General features: G+C 41.5%; 2 protein-coding genes across 2 annotated transcripts; both read right to left on the bottom strand.

Moving 5' to 3' along the window:
* Positions 1-408: 408 nt before the first annotated feature.
* On the bottom strand, positions 409-2526 carry LOC111332801 (serine/threonine-protein kinase mos-like). Its single transcript, XM_022938251.2, has one exon. It carries the CDS (start codon positions 1696-1698, stop codon positions 844-846), a length of 855 nt encoding a protein of 284 aa, XP_022793986.1. The 5' UTR covers positions 1699-2526; the 3' UTR covers positions 409-843.
* A 127-nt stretch (positions 2527-2653) lies between these two features.
* On the bottom strand, positions 2654-11772 carry LOC111332772 (uncharacterized). Its single transcript, XM_022938204.2, has 2 exons — positions 11526-11772; positions 2654-7814 (listed from the first exon to the last, which is right to left on the bottom strand). The coding sequence occupies exon 2, from the start codon at positions 7780-7782 to the stop codon at positions 3664-3666; it is 4119 nt and encodes a 1372-aa protein (XP_022793939.2). The 5' UTR covers positions 7783-7814; positions 11526-11772; the 3' UTR covers positions 2654-3663.
* Positions 11773-12676: the final 904 nt, after the last annotated feature.

Here is a 12676-nt window from a genome sequence, read left to right as displayed (position 1 = left end):
CAGGCGCAAAATTCTGTCTGTTACTGCGGTAAACTTCAAAAGAAGAATGTTACGCGGAGCTAATTATATCGGAATTTCTCTTCTTCCGCTGATGCTGAAGAGCTACAAAAATCTCTTTGTTTCTTCCAGTGGAATATAAAACTGGAGTTTCTGGGTAAAAGATGGGAAAAGATGCCGCAAACTGAACAAAGATTATTTTCGAGAGGCTTATTTGTTGACCTTTGGATACTTCTACCTAGCCAATGTTTTGACGATCAAAATTAACAGGACATGACCACCCATGTAACAGGGTGGTCACAAACTCCCCGTAATCACCTACAAGAATTTTACGCGTACCTATCCGTTATTACTTACTTATTAAAACAAAAGGATATAAAAATAAAAACGAGATATTGTCACAGAGATTAAAGAAATGCCTTTATTTTGGCTCTCAGCCCAACTTTCAAGATTTTTGTCTTGATGTTTTTAAAAGGGCTAGAAGTTGTGATTTGTGTGACGTAATTAGACACATCAAAGATGAGTATAAAATATCACGATGCATTGTTAAATGACGTGATGATTCAAAATTACATTAGTAAGGAAGAAACAAATAAATCTCTATTGTTGAGCTAACAAGTAATTAAATATCTCTATATAGTAAAATATATTTTAGCTAAATAACTCTCCGCTTTGCATTTAATATAAACTTCTTTGTATACTACAATTAAATATCCGATCATTTGCAGTTAATCTACATCATATGAAAACAAACTCATCGTAAGTGTGACCAGCACTCTTAAATTAAAATTTAAAATATAAATATATATCTTCAAATCAATCCTTGATATCAGAGTCGTTTCAGTGTCAAGTAATCAAACACCTGAGCGAGTTTACCACCTCGGTCATTGAAGGCCTGTCCACAGGATTGCCATTCCATGAAGACGTCATCAGCTCCCTGTACCGGTTGTCTACGTCATTTCCCTCGGGGATCTCCGGACGCAAATTACAGGCAACAACTCGGAAAATCACAATCTGATGATTCTGAAGCTTGTATGGGATTTCACGCGTCCAAAACTGCCACAAGCAGATTCCGAGGGAAAAGACGTCAGCTTTGAAGGTGGGACTTTCTCCCTTCAGGAGTTCGGGGGCCCGGTAAGCAAAAGTTCCGGTGAGATATGATCGTGATGGTGTATTGGGCCGCTCTTGGATGATCTGACAGCAGCCAAAATCGGCCAGTTTACAGCTACCATCCGGCGCTATGAGAACGTTGGCAGGTTTCAGGTCGAGATGTGCGATGTTATTGTCATGCACATATTCCAGGGCAAACGCCACCTCGTATGCAAATGTAACGCGCCGTTTGAAATCGACCTTTTCGTCCGGATCGTCCAGCACATGTTGCAAGTTTCTTGAACTGACGAACTCCATGATGATAAACGGCTGTTCTTCAAGGCTGCTCGCTGCGTTGGTCCCCAAAACTTTCACTATGTTTGGATGTTTCAAGGACAAGACTTCGTGATGCATCTCAGCCTCAAAGCTCTGCATTGCCGCTTTCTTGTTACGAGTGTTTGTGTGAAACTTCTTCATAGCAACTTTGCAGTTCTTGTGCATAGCTTCGAAGACAGAGCCGAACCCACCTGACCCCAAAAGGCGTATAACCTCGACTTCGTTGACATCGATTCGCGATATAAGTTCAACTGAGCTTTGACTTTGCATTCTCATTTTCACTTCTGTTCACTATGGAAAGTATTAAGTTTCCAGGATTCCCGGGTAACGGAATACTTAAGATGTGAAGCATTGCTAATGAGGCATAATCACGCCGCAAGGGAGTTCTCATTATCCTCGGGGCTCGTATTAACAGATTTCTAACCATCCATTGAAAGCTGAGGGTAATTTAACTGTGAAGTGTTGAGTGTTAGTTAGGTGGCTCTTTGTTCTCACATTGTAAATATCGCCAGCTTCCAACAAATGACTGTAATTAAATGATGCATCGAATTTGGGCATTTTTCCTCCAAATAAAAGAAAAGTCGAAAGGATACTCCATTCTGAGGAAAACACGCAGAAAGATCAAAATAAAAATATCTCCTGAATATTAAATAAACCAACAGATTCATCATCATGAGTTGCACTCTCACCTATACTGCACACGATTAATTCTTACGAGTGACAACTATCTAATTTCTCCATACAGTATCACCTTTGAATCAAACATTTCGGTCATGAGAATACAGGAAATAATCAATAACTTAAGACATAAGTTCTTGATTGTTTGATAAATTCTCCTTGTTAGCACCACAGGAAATGAGTAAAGAAAAGTGCGGAGAATAGTCAAACTGATGTTAGGGTTAAAGGCAAGAGACTGAAGGCCATCAAATGGTTTTTCAGGGAGGGTGGGGAGGGGGAGAGAAGGGAGCGGAAATTCAGCAAAGTCTGGATAAGATGAGGAAGCAATGAAAACTGGGGGGAGGGGGGGGGGGGTCCTTTGAAAGTCCCTCGTGAAAATAACGCTTTTCATTATACTTCAAATTTGTTATGGACACTGCAGTTGATAAAAAGTGTCCCCTTTTCGGAGTGGAAATCAAAATGGATGTATCGAGTCTATGTGGTCTACAGTAGTCACATGCAAAAAAAAAAAAAATAATAGAAAATAAAAATAGAATTCAAGAGGAACCTTGAAAATGTTTCTTAAAATATTCTTTTTGTGGCAAATTCCCTCTACAATCGTGTGTTATGTGGTGATACACAAGGTAACATATATAAAAGTACAATCAATTCTCCACAAAACTGTAACTTATTTACAAAAATAGTGGCTTTGACCATTTGAGTCAGAATTTCAAGCGATTCTTAATGAATATTTTCAAAAACTATCCTTTTACTAACTCTTATTGACAAATCCATGGGCAATTATCGCAAAAAGGCTAATACTTGCGGTATAAAGGTTGGCCTTCTTATTGCTTTGATGACGGAATGATACCTTTTTGCAGGCCTCCTTTCTAGAGCCCGTAGTCAATTGGCACAACAGTTTCGCTAGCCAACTTAAACTGTACGTTAGCGATCGATACCACAAATCTTGGGTTTTACGAATGACAAGTCTTAATAATTATTCTAGTTCATGCACTTCAAGCACTACGAGGGGTAAGAGAAAGAGCGAGCGAGGGAGAGAATTGACTAATGGGAAATACAAGTCAAACCTTGATAGTGGACTTTGCAAAATGCAGATGTTACGAACTGTTTAGTATTCCTTGCACTTTTTCTTCGTATATATATATATATATATATATATATATATATATATATATAAATAACTTTTCCCAGGAACGCTATAAAAATACGGAGGGACTGTTGTGGACGAGTTCGTGATTATGATTGCACTACTCTCTACCTCTCCGCAGGGTGCGCCCCACCGTCCCCCCCCTCTTCACAGTGTGCACACCCAACATCCCCTCTCACCCACCCCCACCTTATTCAAATGTGACGTTGATAACTTCGTCAAGGCGAGAGAGCTCTTAATCCAAAGTTATCTACTATATTAAGACTACGCTCAGATTAAAACTCAACTAAATTAAACTTTGCTCATCGTTGTCCATTAGATCCAAGTCTACCTGATCGATAATTTACCTGTAACAGGTCAGTTAATTTAATAAAAACAGTCTGAACGATTTCTTAGTAGTCCTCACGCAAACCTCTTTACATTGCATGCTTCTCACACAACCAGAGATGTTCATTGGTTCTGTTGTTGTATGTACAGATCAGGGGTCCTAATCTCCACCAATGAGGTGAGATCTCCAACAGTTTGCACATCTTTCCGCGACTTAGCCCTTCATAACTCTGTACAAATTCCAAGTCTTCCTGCATGAAACCCGTGTAGCTGTTCTTTAGTTCGGGAAATTCCACAAAGTAGTGCTCTAACAAATCCTGGATGTCTGTGACGAGAACGTGATGGAGGTTTGCCTCGCCCATGATGATCTTCACCGGAACACGTCCCGGGTCAGATCCGTCTGGGGCGTCGTCATTTCGAAGCATAAAAGCAAGTTTCAAAAGCTTGCACGCACGTGCTCCAAAAACGTCCAAGAAAGTTCGGATGTCTGGGATTCGGAAGCCTGGTCCTTCCGTAAAATGCCAGTATCCAGGACATTCGCACAAAAAATGCACAGAGTAACCATCTTTGATAGATGAGTTGACCCGAAGCCGCTTCTTGAACGCCGGGCTTTGAAAGCCTATCGGGAACACCGCTGGGAGTCTTGGACAATAGCAGTCCTCCAGAATCTTGCCTGCCTCGTCGAAAAATACCCCCAGCCTGACCACACCCTTCGCCGGTGGCTCAGAAGGAAGTGAGACCAGGGGAATGTCTCCACGAATGACAGCAGCCTCTGCACCGAGGTTGTGCCCCCACGAACAATAGTTACTACCATCTTTGACAAGTTCGCTTAACAGCGCAGGATTCTTGAACCCGGCGAGTTCACACGCGGTGCAAATGATGTGCCTGATGTAACGTATCCCAGGATACCGGGTATCAACCACTGTTTTGATCGCAGCTCTCACATCAGGTAGTACACAGCAAGGAGATGGACCACGTATAACCACCTTCAGCTTGTGCTCAAATGGTACACCCTCGACGCTGACCCTATGTACGTCTAGGTTTTCTGCTAAAGGATGCGCTGACATCTCTTTACAGTGGAGGGAGCAACCCATGCTGGCCAACGATGTCGTTGCGAACACCATATGGAAGCGAAAGAACATGGGCTCTACGTCAAAGTTGTTAGGCAGTTTCCTCCTGTTAATGGCAATCGTCAGGTCGCTGAAGAAGGTTGGAGGAAGGAAGCTAAAATGGAACTCACAGCTGACCTGTCGTTGGTTATCCGAAGGCTTCGTCGGCCAGGTGTCCTCGTCTGCTCTCCCAATCGGTAACTGGAAGGGAACCACATCTTCAGTTTTCGACAACGGAAAGCACAATCCTAGATTTCTGAACAAAGTCAACATGGCAAAGCGTTGTCCTTCAGGAACGTCAGGCCAAGTTTTCGCTAGGTTGTCGATTCGTAATATTCCGTCCAAACCCGAACTCGCGCCCGAAGGTGACCTGACGAGAAGACACATCTGTTTGGACAGCCACAGAGGGTCGATGAAGATCACATCGCCAATATCTGGCATATCTTCGTACCAGAGGATTTCTCCTTGAGAATGAAAGTACGTCATCAGTGCCTTAAGCTTAAAATCTTGCTTCACCCCACAGCCGTTCGCTATTTCACGCAATCTGTCGTAAGTAAGAAGTGGCCAGTTTTTCAATTCACTTTCTGCGTTACACATTTCTAGTATTCTGTCCCGTACGTAGAGGCACTTCTGCGGGATTCGGGAACTGACCTTTGTGTTGAGGAGTATGGACGCGCTAGCACCCACGCCTACTTTGAACTTTTGCATGCTCCGATTTTTAGACCTGAGGAACTGTTTGGGAAACTGTCCTTGGCAGCTGACTTCATAATAACCCACAACATGTGGGATACAGGGCGCTGGACCAAGCCCAGGAACATGAGAGACAGCTTGTTCCTGGACATAAAATAAGGAGCCAGTAGACGTGCTCTCGCAAACAAGGGTCGATTCGCAAAGACCGCAGTGAGGCACAGCTTCTCCCTCAAACTGGCGTCTGTGCTCGCTACGATACTTGCTCAACAGATTCTCGATGTCTTGACGAATGCGCACGCGGATATCATCGGTGAGTTTTGGGTCATCGGCATGGGTACCGACAATCATCACGTGAGAGTTTGGAGCTCTCGAAAAGATGATTTGAAGCCACAGGTCGACTCTTCCAAGCTGATAAACTGAACAGGAGGTCTTGGTGACTGTATAAGCGCTCATATCAAAAACGACTTGATAAAGAGTGTTCTCTGACAGGAAAAAGTGATGCGAGCTGAAAAAGGATTCATCTCCTCCTAAATCAAAGACTTTCAATTTGGAATTCATCACATTCACGGAAGATATTTCGAGTCCATCAGTCGTAGTGGTCGGACCGACCCCGCTTATTCGCCAATCTTTGGTATGACTCAAACCCTTTACAAGTGAGGTCTTTCCTACGCCATTTCCTCCGACAACAATCACCTTAATTTGGTTGTTAGACACAGGATCGTCCAAGAATCCACTCAGAAACTCCAAAATGCTTTCAGTTCCTTTGTTCAGGATGTGACTCGGTGGGAATTTGAGGCGATTTCTTGTAATCCCGAGAAATTGCAACCTGTTCAGTAGGCCAATCGATGCAGACAATTTCTCCAGTTTGTTACTGGTCAAGTCCAGACTTTCCAGGGAGCCCAAGCATCCAAGTGTGTCTGGCAAGTTTTCGAGTGCATTCCGATCACAATGTATGTACTTCAACTTCTGCAGCCGAGAAATCGTGTCAGGGAGTTTCCTTATCTTGTTGCCACTTAACCGCAAACGTTGCAGACTTTTGAGCTCGCCCAGTTGTTCAGACAGACGCGATACGCCACATTTGACGACACACAAACTTTTCATGCTCACTACTGAGTATAGGGTCCCTGGTAGCTCTGCAGAGCCGAAATCACAATTTGTTACCGTTAAGGACTCAAAGCAGGACTGGATCTGTGAGAAGTCGAACAAAGATGGACCCTCTGAATTTAAAATAGTCAGTGACCTCACCGGAAGCATGGGGACGGTCTCGTTCACAAAGTTTGCCACTTCCGTTCCGTTCTGACCAATCAAAAGGATCTTTGCGAGTGGGCGACGTGACGCAGTCGTGTAAAAAAACGTCACCTGTCGGGTGAAGTCGGTGATATTGCTGTTCACGACATGTTCCGAATCTTCGTCCTCGTCACTGAACCAGAACTCGCAACGCTTTTCCCAGGGGTCTGGTGGGTTGGGAAACTCACAGCCACTCTCGAGAAGACAACGGATTGCATCTAAGCTGTCTTTTTTCATCGCTACGTCTATCGCAGTGTGTAACACTTTGTCTTTGGCATTCACATCTATAAAGTCAACAAGGGCTTCTAAGGAAGGAACATGATTGCATTTAGCAGCGCGATGGAGCAAGTTCGATCCCTCTTTGTCAAAATCTGGATGAAAAGTAGACAACGTCGTTTTATCCATTACACTGATTTGCACAGCTGCGTTGAAAACCTCTCTGACTTCATTATCTCCTAAAGCAAACTCTAAATACTTTACGGCTCCCACCTGCTGCGCATAACCGGTTCCTGTGACATGAAAAACCGGTTTCTTTGACGCGTCTCTCTCGTCCCAGAGCTCTCTCCATTCCGTCTGAGTACCAACTAAAATGAAAGGAGTTACAGGGCAGTGCAGTCGAATTTCAGGAATCCATTTGTTCAGAGCGTTCTCCCATGAGATGGAGCGAACGACAGAGAAACAAACCAGAAAAACGTCCGTGTCAGAGTACGTGTCCGGTCTAATATTATCATAGGCCTCTTCGCAATGAGCGTCGCGCAGATCTAACAGATAATGCTTGCCTGATACGGTAACCACGCCTGTCCACTGGTCGATGGAGTCCTGGTGAGATTCCACGCTTGATATGCTCCCTTTTTCGGAGCTAAGGTGAATCACTTGAAAATGCGGATGACGTTTGTTAGATTCGTCTTCACCCTCTACACCTATGTCTCCGTTTTCAAATACTTCTTGCGGCACTGTGCCCTTCGAGTGAACACCCTTCCTGCTGACGTCACTGCTAGATCCATCTTCCTCTGTCACGTTAGCTGTTTCCACTTCGGCATTCAACGACGCAGTGTATTGTAAGAACAGCTCTCTCTTGTCCACATCTTCGTCTCCAACTATCACACATTTGACTGTTCTCATTGTCAAGGTCTACTTTCTTCCACACGTCTCATCTTCAGAGCAAGAAAAAATTATTAGAAAAACATTATTTGATAAATACACACCTTAACTCCACTTACTCTTCGATGTCTACATTGAAGTATTTTGATCGTGGAGAGTGGGGTGAGGACATGGATTGCCAAGGGGGGGGGGTCAGATTTCCAGGAGCAAGGTAACAGTGTCCAGTATATGTTAAAACTGGCTAGCACTGAAGGTGCACTCTGATTGGCAACTCAAACTCAACATATCCTTTACTATTAACTTCCACGAAACTCCCACGGGATTTGTGCCCACAAGTATTTTGACCATTGCAGAAATGAGTGAGTTTAAATAATCTTTTAGTGCTATATTATCTCTCTGTTTTAGTGTATACTTAAAACAACAAGCCAACTCCACTTTGGTGAATAGGTGTTAAATATCTCATTGATGCTGTGACTGGGTTCTTCACTATGAACAGGTTGCAAAAAAAAAATAATATACTATTATAAGAGAAAATTGAAATTTATGCAAAATAAAACACTCTCAACAATGTTAAAACTCGTTGCACAAAGAGCTTCCTTGAGGTTGCATGATTGAATATCTATTTCTTTGGGAGGATGAAAATTGAAACAGCACTGCTCTGTCAACAGAAACACCCTAACCTATGCAGACAGAGGTAACTGAGTGGAAACCAGTGACTAATCTTAGCTTGCGATTTATTTCTTTCTTGATTCTTGTAGTTTGCTTTTATTTAAAAAAAAGGGCAACATTTACCACCCTTTTGACTACACCCCTTTGAACACATCCATTTTGACCACACCCCAAACAACCATTTTCTACCAGTACCCCCATGTTGATATTTGACAAATGATAGTTTGAATTTGTGGGACATGTAGTAGTGGATTATTCACTACTGGGTTCGTTGGGTAAAGAATTAGCAATGCACTTTTCACTATTCACGAACCAAAGAACATGTTCAATAAGGTAGAAATCATAAAAAAATGCTGGGGGTTAGCCAGTCTTTCCTCCTGCTTAACCTTAAGTTTTCACTTTGGGACAGTTCTGATTCAAACACCAAACTATCTATGTGCTGAGAAATTCAAAATTTGTCTTTCCATAATGTCCAATTTTCCAAGAGGACTACAGCACTTGTGTCTCAGTGCATTATGGATAAGGCAAATATAATAAAATGAATTTGGTTTGAAACATTATTGAATTGATGTTTCTAGCACATGGAGCATGTGGCCAAAAGCAAACTTGGTAGCAAGCTATTTCAGTCTATACTGTCATTTCCCCTCTACTAACCAGGCGCGTGGGCATCCTCTATGCATATACGCACATGCGTACTTGAAGTGACCAGAAAAATTTGAAAACAATGTTGTGTTTGCGCCAAGTTTGCTCAAAATAAGGGCAAGACGCTTTGTTCTTTGCTTGTATTCACACAACTATTTCAAACAAGAAATAACGAATGCAGTATTTTTCGCTCAGTTTACTTAGGTTTCTAGATCATATGTACTTGTGCCTACTTGAAAAAATGACCACGCTATGCACCTGCGAACTATGGTCATTTCAAGGATCGTGGTTTGGCAAGCACCTGATATCAATATTTTTAGGCCAAGCAGTCTTACACTTAAAATTCATAATGCCAAGCTGAAGAGTGGAGATTATACGCCTGGCCTGATCTTTTTGTTAATTCTCCCCACTAGCTGCAACAAATTTCTTTGTAACTCAGTTGCAAGAATTTGGTGTTAGATCAAGATGGCAACTTTTATCGATATGCTTGATTATTCTCATTACCTGTTGGCTGGGTAACGTATGGATATTATAAGGAAAAGTTACCTGTTAATCACATCAGGAAGTTAAAGGGCTGGGTGAGACACAAAATCCTTTAAAATGTTTCCATGATATAAAAAGTCATAAAAAGTATTACATGATTGTGATAAGAAGCTTTTACATTCTGTATCTATTTACCCATAAGCTTTGAGCGATTTGTGGCCAAAAGGAAATTGAGAACCACTGGTAATCAGATCTAGATCATATGCTTCTTTCATCATAAGCTAATTGACTAAAGATGGTACCCACTTGATGCTCATTGCATTTTTAAAGATTTGTAAAGTTGATTATTCTACAATCAGTATCTGACCAACTATCCACCCACCCCTCCCCTAACCAACACCACTCAACTTATAACAAATTAGGGTTAATGCTGGGTTGAGGGAGAGAGGGTTGGTGCACAGTTGCTCAGATTCTGATACTAATCCAAAATTTCTTAGCATTGGTGCAAATTTATGCAGATTTCACCCTTGCACTCTAATGGGAAATCATCCATTCTGATAGGGCTGGCACTCCACTTTGCCAGTAAAAAGACTTATATAGACCATGATACTATATTTCAAGTTGTAACCAGGTGTGAGGGCCCTTTTTTTTTAGCTTGCTCAAACTGGTTGGTTTGGTTTCCAGAATCTCAGTTAAGTATTTGTTCCTTTGAAGAAATTTAATGTTTTCTTATGGGCAGGTGGGCTGACCCAGATAAAAGGATCAAGCTTTTTGCAACCAAGATCTTCACCCTGGTGTCTCAAGTCTTGGAGTGCAAGCTTATTTTACCTGACAGCAATTGGTGATTAAGTCTCACTCTAGCCTGGCAGAGCTTTCAAGTCTCGTGCAAACAAATTCTTATGCTCTCATGCTGGACCTACTTCTTCTCACCTATTTAAAACTTTTGATTTAAACCATTCATTTTGAGATGGCAAAATGTTACTTTAATAAGTACCAAAAAACTAACTATCTCTCAAGGTATAATTTACTCCTTGTTCCCTTTGTACTCTCTTCAAAACCTTTTCAACAGTGAAAATCGTGTGCAGAGGAACCATTACAGCAGCTGGTGCATTTTATGATTGTTGCACAATGCTCACATGCTGACTGCCCACTGGTAATGTGGACTCCAACCACAAAATGCTTCGAATAAAGGAATACACATCTTAGCCTCAATATCCCCAACCCCTCTCAGAGAGGTGATACCCATGGCATCATACTTAACAGCAATGTGGTGTAAAATCTCTCTTTGCCAGCAAATCAACTTAAGAGCTCTGAGTCTGGTCACCAAATAGAGAAAGATTTTGCCTTATCCATCTCAGTAAATCAGCTGACATTTTTACCACATGGACAGAAATTAAGCTGCAATTCCAGCACAGTACAAGCAGAATTAAAGTTGGGCAAGATTTTCAAATAAACCCATACTTTGTTTTCTTTTTCTTTAGAACTGCATGCATGATACGTAAGAAAAAAAATTGACAATCTACAGATTGCCTTTCCCCAAATTCAGCTGCTGGTCTTTGATAGACCCTATTAATTCTCTAGTTCTTAATTGAGCGTCCCTCTCCATTACATCAATAATAATATTTGAAAGTCGATAATTTTGGCCGTGAACTCTTATTTTGCTTAGCTATGCAAGTTGAAAATGAATGGAATTTTTTTAGGATTATTATTACCGGTAGGTAGGTTTTGAATTTTAGTGCAAAGTGAATGCAAAATACGCCACAATACAGAATTATTCACCAAATATGATAGAATGTTTATTCTAGCTGTGTATAATTAATGCAGCAATATCTTTGACCGAGCAAAATAAATATTCGTTAAATGATGCGTTGTTGAAACCAAACGCCCGCAAGCCATCGACAAAACTTGAGGGTAACAAAATCAACAGTGCACTCCAATCGACCAAGCAGGGTAAATAACGTTTGACTTACCGCCCATCAGATATGCATCAACGAAGGAACATCACGAGAAATAATGAACCAGAAAGGAAGTCTTAATACTTTCGAACCACTTGCCCAGATAAATTAGAGTGTAAGACGAGATTCCATAGTAGTTTCAAAGATCTCTTACAGCAGTGAAGAAATGGAGGAGCTATTCCGTTAGAATCTGTGTACGGAACATAAAGAAACTCAATTAACTTGTTTGGGTTTAGTGGAAATTCGACAAATATGGCAATTTCGCTTCCTGTGACAATGCTCGTACCCAGTAATCGGATACCGGAACAACCCGCGGCCGCACCTGATTTTACTGAAAGATTTAACTGTGGACTTCGATTTCTTGTGGAATGTCGGATCATCGGATCGCGAGACTTGCACGAGAACACCCTTCTGATGACATTGGTCATCTCTGGTAAATTATAATCTCTGTTCCGTGGCCAAATTATCTTTCAATAGCCCACCACTGACAACAACACAGTTTCTTTCGAAACTTACCCCTGCAAAGGATGCAATTTTTTCACGAAATTTTAGAAAAAAAGAAACATTCTATTATAGAGACCAGCAAACAAACGTCTCGCTTGTGAACATTCTGGGCTTAAGAAAGTCCTTGCTTGAATTTAAATTTCCGCTTTCGTTTTACATCTTTTTTTGACAAATGCTGCTGATTATCGAAAAAAGATTTACTTCTTTCTTTGTTTTCCTGCGCGACTATATTCTTTTTTTTCTCGTCTTTTTTTTCCAGTCCAAGAGTGCAGTCTCATCAGGGAGAAACTACGGTCTCTCTTCAGAGAGGATCTTATAATTTTGTTTGAATTACACCAATCGAAATTCAAGTTTTCTTGGCAGCGGTGTTCGCGATTCTTTTTTCTCGTTTTTTGTCATCTTCAGTAGGTACAAACTTGCCCATGCCGTCAAAAAACAGGAGCCCGAGTTTTTTTTTTACTTCAGCAGTAGCTCACACACTTCCTTTCTTATTCCGGGCAACGGTTTACATACATGAAACAATGCTACGTTTAAAGCCCACTTCGTTACCGAATCAAGGCCAATAGTAGTTTAGAGTTCCTGTTTGGGTCATGACAGACAAAACCACCTTAAACTTTCGGTACATGTATAATAACAAAATTTCGCAATTTGATGGTAGTTAG

This window comes from Stylophora pistillata, chromosome 8 (assembly GCF_964205215.1).
Source record: "Stylophora pistillata chromosome 8, jaStyPist1.2, whole genome shotgun sequence".
Classification (NCBI taxonomy): Eukaryota; Metazoa; Cnidaria; class Anthozoa; order Scleractinia; family Pocilloporidae; genus Stylophora; species Stylophora pistillata.
This window is presented reverse-complemented; position numbering and strand designations above follow the sequence as displayed.

Coding starts and splice junctions, on each gene's coding strand:
- LOC111332772 (XM_022938204.2), bottom strand. CDS start 7,782: ATGAGAACAGTCAAATGTGTGATAGTTGGAGACGAAGATGTGGACAAG.
- LOC111332801 (XM_022938251.2), bottom strand. CDS start 1,698: ATGAGAATGCAAAGTCAAAGCTCAGTTGAACTTATATCGCGAATCGAT.